This window comes from Peromyscus maniculatus, chromosome 19 (assembly GCF_049852395.1).
Source record: "Peromyscus maniculatus bairdii isolate BWxNUB_F1_BW_parent chromosome 19, HU_Pman_BW_mat_3.1, whole genome shotgun sequence".
Taxonomy (NCBI): domain Eukaryota; kingdom Metazoa; phylum Chordata; class Mammalia; order Rodentia; family Cricetidae; genus Peromyscus; species Peromyscus maniculatus.
In genome coordinates this window covers 15,347,203-15,364,312 of record NC_134870.1, presented here as the reverse complement: position 1 = coordinate 15,364,312, position 17,110 = coordinate 15,347,203, and the positions used below count along the sequence as shown (strand labels likewise).

Genomic DNA, 17,110 nt, shown 5'->3' with positions numbered 1-17,110 from the left:
TCCCCATCCCCTCCCCCAGGCAGGCTGCCCTTCAGGCTATGGCAGCATGCACTGCTTCCTCTGTGGCACTGGCTTGGACCAGCACAGCTGCAAGCAATCGCAGCCTTGCCTCTGAACTCATGTCGGATATGTAGCCCACTCAGCTCCGATGGCATTTTACACTGACTGCCTGGCATATTTAGTCAGCTCTTCCCATGTGTGCGCCTGGTTTCAACAAGCAGATAATACGATTTGGGAGAGCAGGGAGAGCACCCTCCTTGGTTCTTTCCCTCGGTGCCTTGCCTGTGTCCGCCAACAGGAAGTAGGCAAAGGGTGTATGGAGAAGGTGTATGGAGAAAGTCGTCAGGAAGCCCCCACTTGCAGAGGAAGCCTAGGGTTGCATGTGCCCCATCTCCCTGGCTAGTGAGCCAGCTTTCCAGGGAAGAGCATCAATGGGTTGTGCATGCTAACACCCAAAGCTTGGTGCTGAGAGGACTGCCTCAGAGACGGACAGACAGACAGATGGATGGACGGACGGATGGACGGAGAGGACAGAGCTGTCATGAGAAAGGCTCCACTCTGACTGTTCTGCTAATGGCAGTAGTGCAGGTGATATGATTCCCAGAGCAAAAGGCAGAGTTCCAGGAACCATGTTCTCCCATGAAAGGTTTCTAGCCTGGAGGCCAACTTACCTTAAAAAACAAAACGAAACAACAAAAACAGTGTGGCTCCCTACATAGCCACATCTTGTCCCACATGTGATCCTATCAACCCATTTTGGCCTTTCATTTTATCTGGTCCAGCCCTAGTCTTGGCCTTCCACATCAGACTCTGGGCAGCCAGGTTGGCAGGCAGGGGCTGCCAGCCAGTGGGTTCAGATCGGTTTCTGGCAGGAATCCAAAGGGCTGCTCTTCCAAGAGATTGTTAGATATTCGCAGAGACTATTCCTGGGTGTGCATAGGTGCATGAAGGCCATCACCAAAGATGTACAGGACAGAGGAGGAGCCCAAAGGCTTAACTAGAATTGTCCCAAGGAATGAAGATAATTATTTATAGGGCAACAGAAGAGCGGGGCTGAGGAGAGCAGTGTTGGTCGGCAGGGGTACAGTTTCAGTTTACACAATGAGACTTCCGGTTGTACAATTGTGTCATTATGCTTCACATTACCGAACCATACATTTAAATGGCTAAAATGGTCAAGTGTATGGTAGGTGTACTTTGTACACATGCACACTCTTTAAAATAACTTTTTAGGTTATTTATTGTATGTGTATGATTGTTTGCCTGTATGCATATGTATGCACCACATGTGTTCATGGTGTCTGGGGAGGTCAGAAGAGGGAAGTGTCAGATCCCCTGGAACTGGAGTTACAGATGGTTATGAGCCATCATGTGGATGCTGGGAACCAAACCTGGGCCCTCTCTGAAAGCAGTAAGTATGGTGATATTTTATTTGTACTGAAATGTGATTTTATTTGTATGTTAATAAATAAAGTTGCCTGGGGGTCAGAGAAAGCCATAGCAGAAGCTGGGTGGTGGTGGTGCACACCTTTAATCCCAGTACTTGGGAGGCAGAGCTAGGTGGATCTCGGTGTTCAAGGATACAGCCAGCATGGAGACACACACCTTTAATCTCAATACCAACCATAGAAGACCTGGAGGTCTGTACAGACAGGCAGCAATGAGGAGGTCATGTGGCTGGGTTTACATCCAATGAGAAGGCAGAATAGAAAATCAATAAAAACAACAAAAACACAGGAAGTAAGTCTCTTGCTGAGGAGGACAGCAGCGGCAGTGAAGGGTAAGGTTTTTAGCTCTTAGCTATTGCTCTGACCTATTGGGCTTTTAACCCTGAAATTGGCTCTGTGTTTCTTATTTAATAAGATTGTTCATCTCCAAGCAAGTGCTCTAAACCACTGAGCCATCTTTCCAGCCCCAACTCACACATCTTTAGTTTAATAGGGCTGCCCCTATTGCCCCATGCCAGTGGTGATCAGGAGCGTTGTTTTCTTGGAAGAACAGCCATAGTGTTTGTCTGCAATGATTGGAGAGATGAGGGTGGTAGGCTGGTACACATGAAAGTCACAGCTCGTAGTAGTGAGAAATGTCACAGCTTGACCACCCTCCGGACATAGAGGAACTTCTAGCATCCTGGGCAGGAAGCTAGATCCATAATGAGCTTTTCATACTAAAGCCATGCACACAGGGACCCAAACACATCAACTCTTGGGAGGCATCTGCTCATGAGATGACTGTCCCTAATGGCCACATGCCCAGATGCCCTGTGAAGCAAGACCAACCCTATGACCATGACAAGGTTGCCACACAAAGCACTAACCTGTGTCTGTGGAGCTCACCTCTGTTTCTCCATCAAGCCTCCTTTTGCTATGTCTCTCTCCTTTGTTTATTCGTTCATCTTTTCATTTGTTTATTGAACATTTGTTCAATGTGCCTGATACATGCTAAGGACTGTAATAGACACTAAGGAATTAATACTAGACAAGAAAAATATCCCACCCTCATGCAGCTCACAGTGCCGTGGGAGAAAGAGAGGTAAATAAACATTTGGAATGAGCTCTGATACCCAGAAGGTATACCATGGCAGGACCAGACAGAATTTCAGCTCAGTCTCTCTTTACTGAGCTGCACACACCCCAAAAATGAGCCAATCCTACTCATCAATGACTTTTCCTCCTGTCCTCCTACCTAGGTCTCCCTCACATTGAATTCAAGCCCTCTGACATCTCTTGGGACTCCCAGCAATGCTCAGCATCTTTTCTCATGGTTCCTAGACCACCATCATCATGAATAATTTTCGATTTCCTAGTGCATTCCCAACCTTCCCTTATACTTTTTCCCTGTGACCTCTTATTCCCTCAGACTAGTCGAGCCAAACAAGGAGAACAGTTAGCTCAGACTCTGGGGATACGGCTGGCTCTGTCTACTGAACCCTGGGCAAGCTGAGAGAGAGGATGAGGGGAAGGCTACAGCAGGGGCAGAGGGCAGGCTCTTGCCCCTGCTGAGATGACCACCTGCTGTGCAGAGCGGCATTCTGGGAGAAGAGGTGATCAAGGGTAGAGCAGCAATGGGAGAATGGGAGTTGACAAACTCCTATATGAGTATGCCAGGACTAAGCAGAAACCTAAATGGGGAGTAGCCCGAGAGCTCCGTGAAGGCGCCCTGAGCCAGCTCTGACCTTGACAAAGCACCGGACATTCCCGTAGGAGCCATGGAGCCTTGCCTGCGTAGACATAGCCTGACATTCCCAGCAGGAGACACCAAGCCTTCCTTGCCTGTGTGGACATAGCCTGACAGTCTAACTCTCAGAAGCTCAAAAGTACAGAATCTAGGAGAAAACTAGGCATAAAATTCAAAATTCCTTAACCCCGGGCAAGAATAATCAACAGTATTTCAGAAAGAGTATATGCCTCCCATTATCTGAAGCTTATTTAGCTGAGAGAGAGAAGTTTCTCGGCTTGTCACCAGCACCTTTCACTCTGGATTTACTGACCACCCCTGGTTATTAGGATGACAATAATCTAATAGAATGTAGGAAATAAACCAATGTTTTATTCATGAGGCTGACTTAAGCATCTAATTTTTTAATTGAGCACAGACAGTCTCCAGTGCCGCCTGACTCAGACTGTCTTGATCTATTTAGCTGATGGTGTCTAAAACATTAGCACAATTGCACATCACATTGGCACAGGCCAGAAATGCTTAGGTTCCCACTAGGCTCCGGTACAAAAGGCATAAACTGAGCCTATCCCTCTCCCCATACTATATCGCCATCTGGTGACAGAATTAGCAACTGCAGGCTGTAGGGGGCAAAGGGGTAAAAACTTTGGCTGGTCGATTTCTGTGACTAGCATCCTTTGTTTATCTCAAGCTATCCCAAACTTAATATATGAACTTTACAGTTTATAATGGAGTTAAATTAATGAACTAAGGCTAGGGAGATGATTCAACAGTTAAGAGCACTGGCTGCTTGCTCTTTGAAACGACCGAGGTTCTATTCTCGGGACCTACACAGCAGCTCACAATAATCTGTAGCTCCTGTCTCAGGGGATCTGACATCCTTTTCTAGCCTCCAAGGGTACCGGGCATGCATATGGCACACAGATACTCATGCAGGCAAAACACCTATACACATAAAAAATAAGTTTGCAGTTTGAAGATTTCAAATGAAGCTGTTTGTTAAATAATTTGTTTATTTTTTAAAACTGTATTCTCTTTCTCTGTCCCCCCACTCTCTCTGAGTATGCGTGTGTGCATGCGTGCGTGTGTGTGTGTGTGTGTGTGTGTGTGTGTGTGTGTGTGTGTGTGTGTGTGTGTGGTGCATAACGTGCATGTGGGGGTCAGAGGAAAAGCTGCAGAAGTTGGTTCTCTCCATCATGTGTGCCCCAGGGATCGAACTCAGGCCACTGGGCTTGGCAGCAAGCACGTTTACCCACTGAAGCCTCTTGCAGGATGTCATTTATTCATTCATTCTATACTTCATTTCTAAGTGCCCACCATGAGTACCAAACACTGCAGGGGCTATTCAGGAATGGGTCTTTTGCATATTGGGGGCAATATCTGGCATGGCCTGTGTGCTCAATTATTGACTGACTGAATGGATATGGCCCAAGGGACCTGGAAGGACATGGTAAGAACACCTAACCCAGGCTCAAGAGTGCTGGTTCAAGGTATTTCAAGTGTGGTTGATGGAGGCGGCATGATGTCTGGTCAATTACAGATCACTTATGGAATGACGGTCCCTGAGCCGTTAGTGCCTAGTGCTGTTGCTACCACCTTGGTTTGTGAGTGCTCATGAAGATATTCAATGACAAAAACCATCCAGCAATGAAGTTTTCAGAACTCATCTCCATGACTGTGACATGTGACTGTGGCTCACATACGTCAAGATGGAGATGATAATGTGCTCCTTTGGAGAAGGGTTTAGGAGCGTAGATTTGGCCATGATAGCCTCTCAAGGCCTCTTTCCATCTCTGATTCCTGTCAGTCACCATATCTATTATAAATCCAGAGTTTTCTTGGAATATAAAGTAAGGAGGCCAGGTGTTTGCAAATACCAGCCATGCGATGCCAAGGTGCCTTAGGTGAGGTTAATGCTTCCCAGGGGACTCTGCATGCCTGGTTAACAGTGCCAAGTCACATGACACCCCGTTACAAAGTGAAGGAAACATACGCACCTTTCTTCTCTCGCTTGTCTTTGCTCCTCTCTTTTGTCTAGATATTCTCGGCTAGCGGAAATGTTCCGAACAAACGAAAAGAGGAGAAGAATAGACTTAGATGTTCAGAAGATTACGAAGCAATTACTAAAAGGAAAGGCCCTACTATTGCCTTAGAAAATGAAAATTTGTCACAGTTGAATGCTAAAAGTTTAGAGGTTCCTTCAAACATGCTAAACACAGTGGATTTTTTTTTTTCAATAAAATGGAAAGTCAGAAAAGCAGAAAAACATTGGCTTAGTCAGGAACACTACTCATCACTCTGTTTTCAGCCCAAGGCCACTGGAAGGTCTTACTTTGTGCTTTCACTTTTATTTACACCCATGACATGTCCAACATTGTTCAATTTTAATGTTTCATTTTTCTGGTCCTGCTGGTGAGGTTCCAACTTGAGTCTAAGTTAAAGACTAGCTTTTCAGCAGACTGTTTTCCTAGAGAGTCTGGACATCATGGTTGTCTACACTGGACCTTATAATGTGGTTGAAGATACATAATAAATGGACATAGTAAGACAACCTCAGAAAGACTAAAGGAGGTGTAGACTGGGGAGAATGCAGGAAGGATACAAATGTGCTGTGCATAAGCATCCATGTTCATTGCCTTCCAAGCTGGAAATCTTCTAAGCCAGGAAGCTTGAAGCTTCATCACTAAAGCACCTGAAGCCGGAGGATGACTCTGAGATGTGCAGAAGGCATGAGGCATGTGAACAATTCACTCAGCAGGGCTGAGATGTGGACTGCCAGAGCAAGATCACCCCTGGCTTGGGGAGGCTCGCAGCTTAATGTGCTTCCCTATTTAATTCTCTTTCCATCCACATTCTCAAATATGGAGCCATGGTCACTTGTAACTAATTGTCACCTGGGGTCAGTCTGTCCTGGTGACTAGCATTCTTTGTGGACAAGGGGTCACTTTGCCTGGTTCTCTCTGTACTCTTAAATAACAAGAGATAATCACCTGAAAGCCAAAGCTAATGGTGATTGATGATGAACCATCTCTGAAGACCGGATGTCAGAGTCAGTTCCCAATCTGTGTGCATGTAAACATGTGTACAACATGGATTTGAATGTTACAACATGTTTTCAGTCTATCTTCCTGCTTTACTGGGACTCCAATGACACAAATGATAGGGATTTGAGTGTTTTTCCAAGGGTTTCTGAGACTTCTTTTTCTCCCACTTTGTTTGCGGTGGCCTCACTGGCCCTCCTCTCTCATTTCAATTCTGTTGCCTGCCTCATCCAATGAATTCATTTTTTCCATGTTTCAATTTATGTGAATTTCTACTCGGTTCTTCATATCTTCACAAATGCTTGTCTTTTCAGCTATTTCAAGCATACTTCTGCTACCCTTGCTCTTTTTTTCCCAGTCTTACTAGTAAAATATCTTACTCTAACATTCCACTGTAATATATTGGGAATGAATTCTAATATAGTTTGTCATATAGATCAATTACTTTCAAGAATAGCTTGTGGCAGAGATGTGTTTGCCCTTACTCTTGGAACACATTCACAACAGCTACTTTAATAGCTACATTGTCTGCCTGACAATGACATCATCTGTGTCCCTTCAGTCGTTATCATCTTTTCAGCATCTTTCTTCTTTGTGCTAAAATTTCCTCAGCTCTTTGTGACAGGCTGTTTTGCATTGCATCTGTATATCTCAAACCTACAACAAAAATCTGAGGACTTAAGTTCTAAAAACGATACTCATTCTTGCTTTGTTTTTGCAGATAATCAAATAGATTGGGTTCACCTGTGAAGCACCTTCTGACATGGGCTCCAGTATTATTAGTTCAGTTCTCTGGTGTTTCTACTGTGTTGGGTCAGGCCTTGTGAACCACCCTGCAGCCGTTCTGGGACCTGGGTGGTAGTCCTCTCTCTAGCTTGTTCAGAGCTGGGCTTGCTATTTATACTAGGCGCTACACATGTTCAAATCAGAAATGGGTTTCAGCTCAGGAAGTTCCTTCTCTCTCTCTCTCTCTCTCTCTCTCTCTCTCTCTCTCTCTCTCTCTCTCTCTGTGTGTGTGTGTGTGTGTGTGTGTGTGTGTGTGTGTGTGTGTGTGTGTGTGTTTCAGAGGACAACCTAGGTTTATTCCTCAGTATCACTATGCACCTTGTTTGGTTGTGTGTGTGTGTGTGTGTGTGTGTGTGTGTGTGTGTGTGTGTGTGTGTGAGACTGTGTATGCAGAGGCCAGAGGATAATGTTGGGGATCCTGCTTTATCACTTTTCGCCTCATTCCTTTGAGACAGGGTCTCTCATTGAACCTGGGCCTGGGATGGGACTAGCAAGGCCCACTAATGCCCTTGTCATCCCCCAGTTCCCTATACCCCCTCCACAGCACAGGCTTTACGGGCCTGCATGTTTCCAGACTTAGCTTTTCATGTGGATGCCTGGATCTAAATTCAAGTCCTCATATTCTGTAGCAAGCATTCTTCTTACCCACTGAGTGATTGCTCCAGCCCCACCTCAGCCAGGGCCCACCTTTTTTGAGACAGAATGAGTCATAGGCTCAAAGCTTACCTAAGTAAGCCAGGATGGCTGGCCACACAGCCTCCTCACAGGCATCCTCCTGTCTCTGCCTCCCTGGCACTGGGATGACAAGTGTATGCCACCACAGGTAGATTTATCTATCACACAGGTTCTAAGGTTAAAATTGGATTTTCACACTTTCATGGCAAGCACTTAATGAACTATCCCCTAGCTTTCTCTGGTGCTGGTGGTCCTGATTTCTCTAGAGGCAGCATTTAGTGTACTCAACTTTAAGTGATTTTCAATAAGACTTTTGGTGTATAACTTAATCCTTGAATTTTCCACGTATTTTGAGGCAAATTCCCAGCTGCTAATTGGTGGTAAAATATGAGATTTCTCAAAGATCCATAAATCAGAAAGAATTTAACTTGTTCCAGGGGTTTTAAAAATTGGATTTTATAAACAACTTCTGGAACTACCTCAGAAGAGGTGCAGACAGGTTGATGTTTCCATGGACCATTTGGTAGAATTCTGACAGCTCACAGTATACCACACACGTGTGGCAGAAAATGATCTTGGTTTACCTCATGCCACCTATTCATCCTCTCTCACCAAAGCCAGGCTTAGCCTTCCACTGAGAGACTTGGGGTGTCTGTGCATGAAGTAGTAAGTGGCCACTAAGCAGCTTTACAATTCTGCTCATATTTGGGTCATTTTTACAATGACACATGATCCTCTTGGCCTCTGGGGAAGTCACTGAATCTGTAAGTTATCACTGATCATGCCTTATGTTTTCTAAGGATGTGATGAGCATCATCCATGGGAATGTTTGCCAAAGAAACTAAACTGAGGAAATGGGAAGGGGAGATGGGGAGGAACATGGAAAGAGAGGAAATGGTGATGCTCTGGGAGGGATAATGAGAAGAGAGGGTGTAAGATACAGAGTGTGGCGGGGAAAGGCAGGAAAGGGGGAGTGGAAGAGAAGAGGTGGGAAGAAGGGCAGGGAGGAAAGGTGCAAGGAAGACTCAGTGTTGTGCATTCTGCAAAGCACAGCATGTGGAGCCCAGGGAGGGGAGAGGCAAGAGCTGGACCCGGAGGACAGCCAACAGGTGAACTGGTGAAAGGGGAAGCAGAGGGACGCTGGGTTCAATGGGAACAGAGAGGCTAAGACGTGGACCTTCAATGGGACATGGAAACTTCAATGAGACATGGAAACTTCAATGGGACATGGACCTTCAATGGGACATGGAAACTTCAATGAGACATGGAAACTTCAATGAGACATGGAAACTTCAATGAGACATGCCCAGGGAAGCATCCATGGAGGGGCAGAGAACATGGCATAGGCTAGGAGTAATTGGTACAAAAATTCCCCAAGATAAATTTTATCATATATATATGAATATGTAGTTACGACAGGGAGCAAAGAACAAACCAGAAAGTTGGGGGAAAAATATATTCTGCATCTAATAGGATATGAATAAAACATGAAGACCTTCAGGGAGAAATGGCAAATTACATTGAGGCAATCAGGCTCTGTGTCCTGGGTAAAGCCACTTTAACTGATGGTGACCAAGGCTGCACAGCGCCCTAATTGCATTTGGCTGTCTGTGCTTCCTGCCACATGGCTAGAGGAAGGCAGGACACACCCTATCCAAGCAGCCTGCTGCAGGGAGTCTTACTCCTCTTCAAAGTACACACAGAATTGGGAGCAAAGGTGTTGCCTCCTGACCCACTTAGGAAGCCTGTGAGTCTGCACTCTAAGTTCCAAACCACAGTTAGAAACAGTCTTCAAGTCCTTACTTGAATCGGTTTCGCTCTTCCCGTTCTATCCTCTGCAGCCTTTCTTCTCTCTCTTGGCGCCTCCGTTCTCTCTCTGCTGCCAGGGACTCCTGGTGCTGCCTGAAGGAGGATGTGAGGAGACCGCTTGGCGATGACCTGAAAACACAACGTTATGCTTTAGTTGCTTAGCCTGTGGATAAAAGCATAGAGCGGGGGCCTGGGGAGATGGTTCAGTGGTTGAATCTCTTGCCTCATGAATGTGAGGACCAGAGTTCAAATGCCTAGAACCCATGTAAATGATGAGTTACCAGTGTGGTAGCCTGCCTGTAAACTCCCATCTGGGAAGGCAGAGACAGGGGATCCCCAGAGCAAGCTGGCTAGCGAGTCTGGCCATGGCAGCAAGCTTTGGCTTTGACTGAGATCCTCTGCCTCAGTGGATAAAGGTAGAAAAGCCATGGGGGATGCTTCTCAACATCAGCTTTGGGCTTCCACCAACATCATACATGATACATGTAGGAAAACACGCATGTACATATATGCACACTACACACATGCGAGCACACACACACAGAAAAAGAAGAAAGAAAAGCACAGAGGCAGGAATCACTCCCCAGTGTGGTTTGAATGGCGGGTCTACCAGCACCCAGGTGCTGCTAAGAAAATCAGTAGGCATCTTCTTGTTCAGAAGCCTTGTCTGTAAATGGTGATAAGCAGACTGCTTCCCGTGCTGAGATAATATGTATAACTGAAGATGTATGTAAAACACCAAGCAACATGCTTGGCCTGTAAGTGGTCATCAGTCATAGTTAAGGGAATCACTATAAACAGAAGTCCAGGCAGAGGCATTGCATGTATGTACATATATTTATACAATAGATACCTTTATTTATATTTAAAATTGGTTTATGCTAGAATGTTGACAAACTGTTCAGAAGACAGACAGAAAAGACATGACAGCGGCCTAAAAGGCGAATCCAACTAAGGAAATTTTCTTCAGTTTTAAGAATCATCCAAGGACATTTTACATGTCAAAGGCCAGCTCTTATTCTTGGCCAGAGTTGTTGTAAAAATTAGACCATTCTTAACTGAGTGGAGGCCTCAGTGGGGGCCCCTGGTATGGGAATCACAAGAAATATCAAGGAAGAGGATGGATGGGAGATGAGAAAACTGGAAAACTAAATGGAATTTAAAAAAGGGGTGAGCTAGGGAGTCACCTGAGTTTCCGGGGAATAAAATACAACACCATGAACAACTATTGCTTTTGCTTGTCAACAAAACCTTCCAAATATGATACAAATGCCTTTGAAATATATTGGCTCTTTATCCAAGGATGCAGAGTGGGCAAAAGCATATGTAAATTCAGAGATAATATGCCTGCACAGTCAGGGACATGGAACTCCTTAGTGCCAAGAAAGATGGGATTCCAGGTCACATTCATCTAAGCCATCCTCACTAGTAAATGCAAGTTAGCAGTAAATGTCTAAGTTACAAAGCAGGTAGGGAAATGAAGGAGGACAGTTGACTGTCTAGATGACCAAGTTCTGTACCCCAGGCTCCCCGGGAGCTCCCAATGAGCCCTGGACGTATAGCCATAGACAGATTCATTTAGTTTTCACCCTACGAAGTCCATACTATGCTGTATAGATTCTATATTTTCTGAACTACAGTTATTTTGCAATTTTTAAAATGCTATATGCAGATAAATTTAATGCACAAAGTAAAGGGATTTCTTTAATCTCTTGCATGATGATTGATAGACATTAAGGATATTAATATAATTAATAAATTTATATAATACATTAACCTGATGTTCCACATAGAGAAAACACATTCTTCTTACATACACAAAGATTTAAAACCTGCCATTAAACCACTAAGACCATGAACAGATGGATGACCAGAACCCATGTCATGTGATCTCCCTTCCTGATCATAATGCAGTTAAGTTTAAAATAAACAGTAAGGAAATAAGTATGAAATTTAAAAAGAACTCACTAATTGTAAAATGTAATACACACCTAAATTCCGCATTTTCAACATCACATTCACACACGAAAATATAAAATCGGGCCAAGGATTTAATTCTCTTACATTAATACATATCTAAATGACCATCTCAATAGGATTTTTCAGGGAGCTTTACATATGAGTTGAAAATCTTTGCAGATAATATGAGATTGTTGTTGTTGTTGTTGTTGTTGTTGTTATGTGAATAAAAACAAAGCAGAGTATTGTCTCATGAAATGCCAAAATCCATTCAATAACCACAGCAGCCAGGTATAAGTGTGATCTTGATTCACAACTGAAATGGACTAATGGAAGGAGGTCACTGCCTAGGACACAGACTCACACATATAATGCTAGTTCATAACGAACATGTCAGTACACATCAGTGGGGGCATTGATGGACTATGCAGCAAATGGTGCTGGCATTAATGTCAGTCATAGAATAAAATGCTGAGAGCTGGTCTTCAGACCATACATGGGGAAAAAAATCCTCAATAGTTAAGCAAAAAACTGAACCATACACCAAAACAACCTATGCTATAAAATGCTACAAAACATGTCTTCTTTTTGCAATAGAGTCTGTATGAGCTCTCCATCCCTTCCAGGGACACAGGCAAGCATCAGATGACTCATGCCTTGGTCTTCTCAGGAATCCTCTGAGCTGAGAGAAAGGCTCCCCTCATCATCTAGGCTGCTATCACTTATACTCCTGCTTGCCTGGCAATGATGGTGCTTTCCTGAACTTTACCCTTGCTGAAGATTCCTGGAGCATTTGTACTATTGCCAGGGACCCAGAAATCTCCCACATGGTAATTAGGAATATGGAGTATTTCCTTCTATTCTCTTTCTGATATTTGACCTCAGACATTTGTTTTTGTTTGAGAGGGGAGAGAAATTGGGAGGACATTGTTTTTTCTCATAGGAATTCCACATTATTTCCGTTATGCTAATGTCAGCAATAAAGGATTGGTTACAGAAAGAACTGAAATGATATACTTGAGAGTGAGAACAATTTTCTTAAGATTTGGAAACAAGCAAGTCCTTTTGCTCCACGCCATGGGAATAGTCAGCCCTTCTTTTTCTAAGAGTTCCTTGCTTTCCCAGCAGAAAAGGAGTCTGCCCAACAACCTGAGACAACCAGTCCAATCATGACCTTGAGTGGTTTGGGGGTGTCTCTTAGCTTCTGACAGAACAGCCGGCGGCCTGGGCTGAGTGAACGCAACATAAATGATTTGACCTGAAGTGGGGGTGGATGGCTGTCACCGTCAGTCTCTCCCTTTTGATGATGAATTGGCACCGTGCTGATCTAAGACTCTGCAGACAGACTAAACATGAGATTGGAAGTCTTTCTGAAGGCGAAGCTGAGACAAACAGGAAAGATGATCGCTAGCTTCAGTTTTTAAAACAGTTGAGAACCATTCAAGACAGTCTCAGTCGGCTAGCTAGCCAACTGCTGGGCCAAGTGATGTCTCTAAGCCCAAGAGCAGCAGATAAGTCTGTTTATTGCACGGTGAATTTGAATGGACACACAGTATCTTCTGAGACAGAGCTCAGATAGCACGGCTTCTCTTCTCACAGCACTGATCAGCTGGGGAGGGAGCTTGACTGGTAAAATGATTTCCTTGCAAATATGAGGACCCAAGTTCAACCCCCAGACACTCCCCCCGACACACACACACACAAGGCAGGCATGATCTTGAAACTCCAGACCTCAGAAAGAAGAAAGAGGTAAATATCTGGGGCTCGGCTCACTGGGCAGCCAGTCCAGTCAACTTGCAAGCTCTAGGCCACTGAGAGACCCTGTCTCAAAAAGACAAAATGGACAGCTCCTGAGGAATGACATTCCAGGTTGCTTTCTGCTTCCCACATACACTCACACACATATGCACCTTCACACCTACAGGCTCACAAACTCACTCCCCCCCCCCCCCCCCAGAATCCAGGCTGATCACGTGGCTTATTTTGATCAATGCAGCAACAGAGCCATCACGTAGAGGCCAAGTCTTGGACGTTTCCACACACAGGCTCACCCCTCTGTTGCCCTTGCAGGGGTGGCCCACCAGCACCACAGTGTAAGCAGGCCTGAGTGAGGTGACTGCACAATCAGGTTTATGCTATGGTCTCCTGTCCACTCAGCCAAGGGCCAGACAATTGCTAGGTTTAGATAACCAGTAAACCCAAAGAGACCAGCTGATTGCCAACACCTGAGTAAAGCAAGTTGGAACCAGATTATCTGTCAGAGCATGCATGGCCAACATTACCAGGGAGGAGGGGGTAGTAACACATGGCTGCTATTTTTAACAACTAATTTTAGATGCTACTTATGTGCTCTAAAGCTGACCCAAACAGGATGGGTCAGGAGAATATTTTCTCTATTTCTGATCAGAAGATTCTGGCAACTTTTTTGTGGCCTCCAATAAAAATCTAAATGTAGGAACAATAAAATTCACTTCATAATCTTACCTACTTGGTAAACTTATCCATCACCACATGCAATAGTCCCCTGCCAAGCAGGCCATTTAAGACAGAGATTAGACTACTAAGAGGCATCATGGCTCAGTTGTGGAAAAAATTGTGCTGAATACAGCTAGACCTAACAAAGCTAAAAGCACAAGACCTCAGTAAAGTAGATTACACAACAAAACCCAAGAACGAAGGAATATTGGGTTCCCAACAAGGTAAGATTTATGATATATTGATAGAAAATGCCAATGTGTGAAAAGAAATTACACACACACACACACACACACACACACACACACACACACACACACACACACACAAAGACATGTGAATAGTCATTGTAGCTAAAGCCCAATGGGTACACATGATAAATATAAGAGCCCAGCCAAAAGAGTCAAGTGGCATTGCAGAAAACTGACCAGTGAACTTGAACAATGACATCAGTATTTAAAAAGCAACACATTAAAGAACCAAGAAAAAGAAGAATCCACAGAATACCAATAAAGTTTGGGAAAGTCATTCAACATGGAACTGGAGTCATCATAAGAAAGGGGAGATGAATTTTTTTTAAATAGACACTGAAAAGTTTTTTTAAATAATGAGAACTATAAACCACCATGTCCAATAGTTTCATTAACTCCCAAGTACAAGGAATATCAAGAAAATCGTTTAAATACATATCAAATTCAAATTGACAAAAAGATAATCATAAAAAGCAGCCAGAGGAAACAGACCCACTACACAAAGAGCAACAGGGAATATAAGAAATTATTGTCAAAATTGATGGGAAAGAGAAGAAAAGAGATGAAAAGCAGAGAACTCCATCAATAATTCTTTGGGGGAGGCATGGGAGAGAGAGTCTTAAACTTTACTTAAACTAGAAAATGTGTTTTGTTTAACTTGCAAAGGAATTATCTAGTTTACACAGCTTGTAGAAGCAGAAAATTCCTTAAAACAATGGAAACCCAAGTTGAAATAGCTATCTGGAAATACATGGAATACCCTAACAAGAAGACCCACCTTCCTCAGATTCTCTCTGTCCCCAAATGCAGTTCTGGATACATGCTGAGGAAATTACAGGAGTTTGTAAAGATCAAACACACTATTCTCTTGACAGTGAAACTCAGGGAAGCCTGGAGCTACCACTGCAGCTTCCGACAGCCTGCAGATTTATGCAATGTTTTTGTTATTGTTTACAAAAAATGTAAATATTTTGTAATCAGCCTTATAAATTGCCCTTTGGACTAATGTATTTAGAATATTTTCCATGCAGAACTATACAACTATAAAACTGAAGGTCTTATTCCTTCCTTTATTAGGTATTTCAGTCATTTTATTATATCATATTCAGATTGTTGAATATGTTTTTAGACAAAGAATTGGTTAGCGATTTTTGGTATTTCATATGCCATGGGGCTTTCTGTCAATGCTTCTAAGACAAGGTAAGGGGAATGACACAGTAGTTTTCACTGCCCTTTTATCAAGTCTCTAGGTTCCAAACTCTCATTAGTTAAAATCAGGGAAATGTACATAGTTATTGGGCTCCCATAATATATATATAATTTTTTTCTTTTTTCTTCTATTGAAAATAGGTTCTTTTCTCATACAATATATTCTGATTATAGTTTCCCCTCCCTCCACTCCTCCCAGTTCCTCTAGATCCTCTAGTTCCTCCCCTCCCCTCCAAATCCACTCCTTTTCTGTCTCTCATTAGAGAAGAACAGGCTTCCAAGAGACAAAAACCAAACATGACAAAATAAAATACGATGAATCAAAAGTTATCATATCAAAGTTGGACATGGCAACCCAATAGGAGGAAAAGAGGCTCAAGAGCAGACACAAGAGCCAGAGACCCACTTGGCCTCACAGTCAAGAGTCCCATGAAAATACTAAACTAATAGCTGCACTATATCCACAGAGGCCCTGGTGTGGACACATGCAGTCCCTGTGCTTGCTGCTTCAGTCTCTGTGAGCTCATATGTGCCTTGCTTGGTTGATTCAGAGGGCCTTGTTCTCCTGGTGTCCATCACTTCCTCTATTTTTAATCTTCATTGTCAATGTGAAGGGATTTAGATTCACCATAGAAACATACATTTGACAGTGTCTAAGAGGGAAGACTCATCCTAGCTGTGGGTGGTACCATTCCATGGGTTAATATCTCCTATTCAACACAGAAGAGAGAGTGAGCTGAGCACCAGCATTCATCTCTCTCTGCATTCTGACTCCTCAGGTTCTTGCTGCCATGACTTCACCTCTACAATGTACCATAAAACCAAACAATTCTTTCCTCCTTAGAGCCATTTTTGTTGATTACTTTTGTCACAGCATTGAGAAAAATAACCAACGCACCCACCTAATCAAAATAGACAGATATTGAAAGTCAAAGAAAAAGAAAAATACTTTTCCAGCTATAAAACAAGAAGAATATAAATTCTAGATTTACAGCATAAGAAATGCTGGCAGAGGATAAAGGATTCCACCTCACAACTTTGATCCACACAAAAAATAAAAAGAGAAATAGGCAAATATTTTTTAAACGCCCTTTAAAGACAACAAGCAGAACAGCAATCCCTGTAGGATTACAATACATAGAAAAGTAAATACATGGTGACTTGGGTGGAAGGATGAAAACAAAAGAATTCTCACAGGGTTGTATGAATACAACAAATTAAGATGAACATGGTAAATGTCCAAATAATCAACACAAGACAGTTAACTACAAATAAGATAAGAAATGAAACAGACTAATAAAAATAGACACTAAAAGTGGACAGAGATGATTAAATGGGAAAATAACAGATTAAACAAATATAGTAGAAATGATACAAACTTAAGCTCAATCTAATCAACAATCACATTAAATATAAATGGTTTAAACATCCCCACTTAATAGGCAGAGATTGTCAGATTAGATTTTCAAAAGTCAGTAAGTTGCCTACACTAATCCTACTTAAATATAAAAGTTAATTTATGTTCAAATAAAAAGATACAAATAGATTCATGATTAAAATATTTTATCAGGGATAAAGTAAGCCATTTCAACATGATAAAAGGCAACTGTCACCAGGAGGATGTAACAATTATAAACAGTTATGTACTAATAAATGAACATTGACATAAAGAAGGAAAATTAGTATTCAAGAGACAAGTAAATATAATTATAGGATAGGATTTTGTCA

The 17,110-nt window shown here is 42.9% G+C and overlaps 1 protein-coding gene across 12 annotated transcripts in view; it reads right to left on the bottom strand.

Annotated features, from left to right (window-relative positions):
- The window catches only part of Fhod3 (formin homology 2 domain containing 3), a 425,281-nt gene that overhangs the window by 69,798 nt on the left and 338,373 nt on the right, over positions 1-17,110 (bottom strand). For 8 of the 12 annotated variants that reach the window (XM_076554837.1, XM_076554838.1, XM_076554841.1 and 5 more), the window contains 2 exons: positions 9,483-9,617; positions 5,175-5,225 (listed from right to left, as the gene is read on the bottom strand). In XM_076554837.1, the coding sequence (XP_076410952.1) occupies positions 5,175-5,225; positions 9,483-9,617 (186 nt within the window). The remainder of the gene's footprint in view (positions 1-5,174; positions 5,226-9,482; positions 9,618-17,110) is intronic. The other 4 variants (XM_076554839.1, XM_076554840.1, XM_076554843.1 and 1 more) reach the window with 1 other exon arrangement.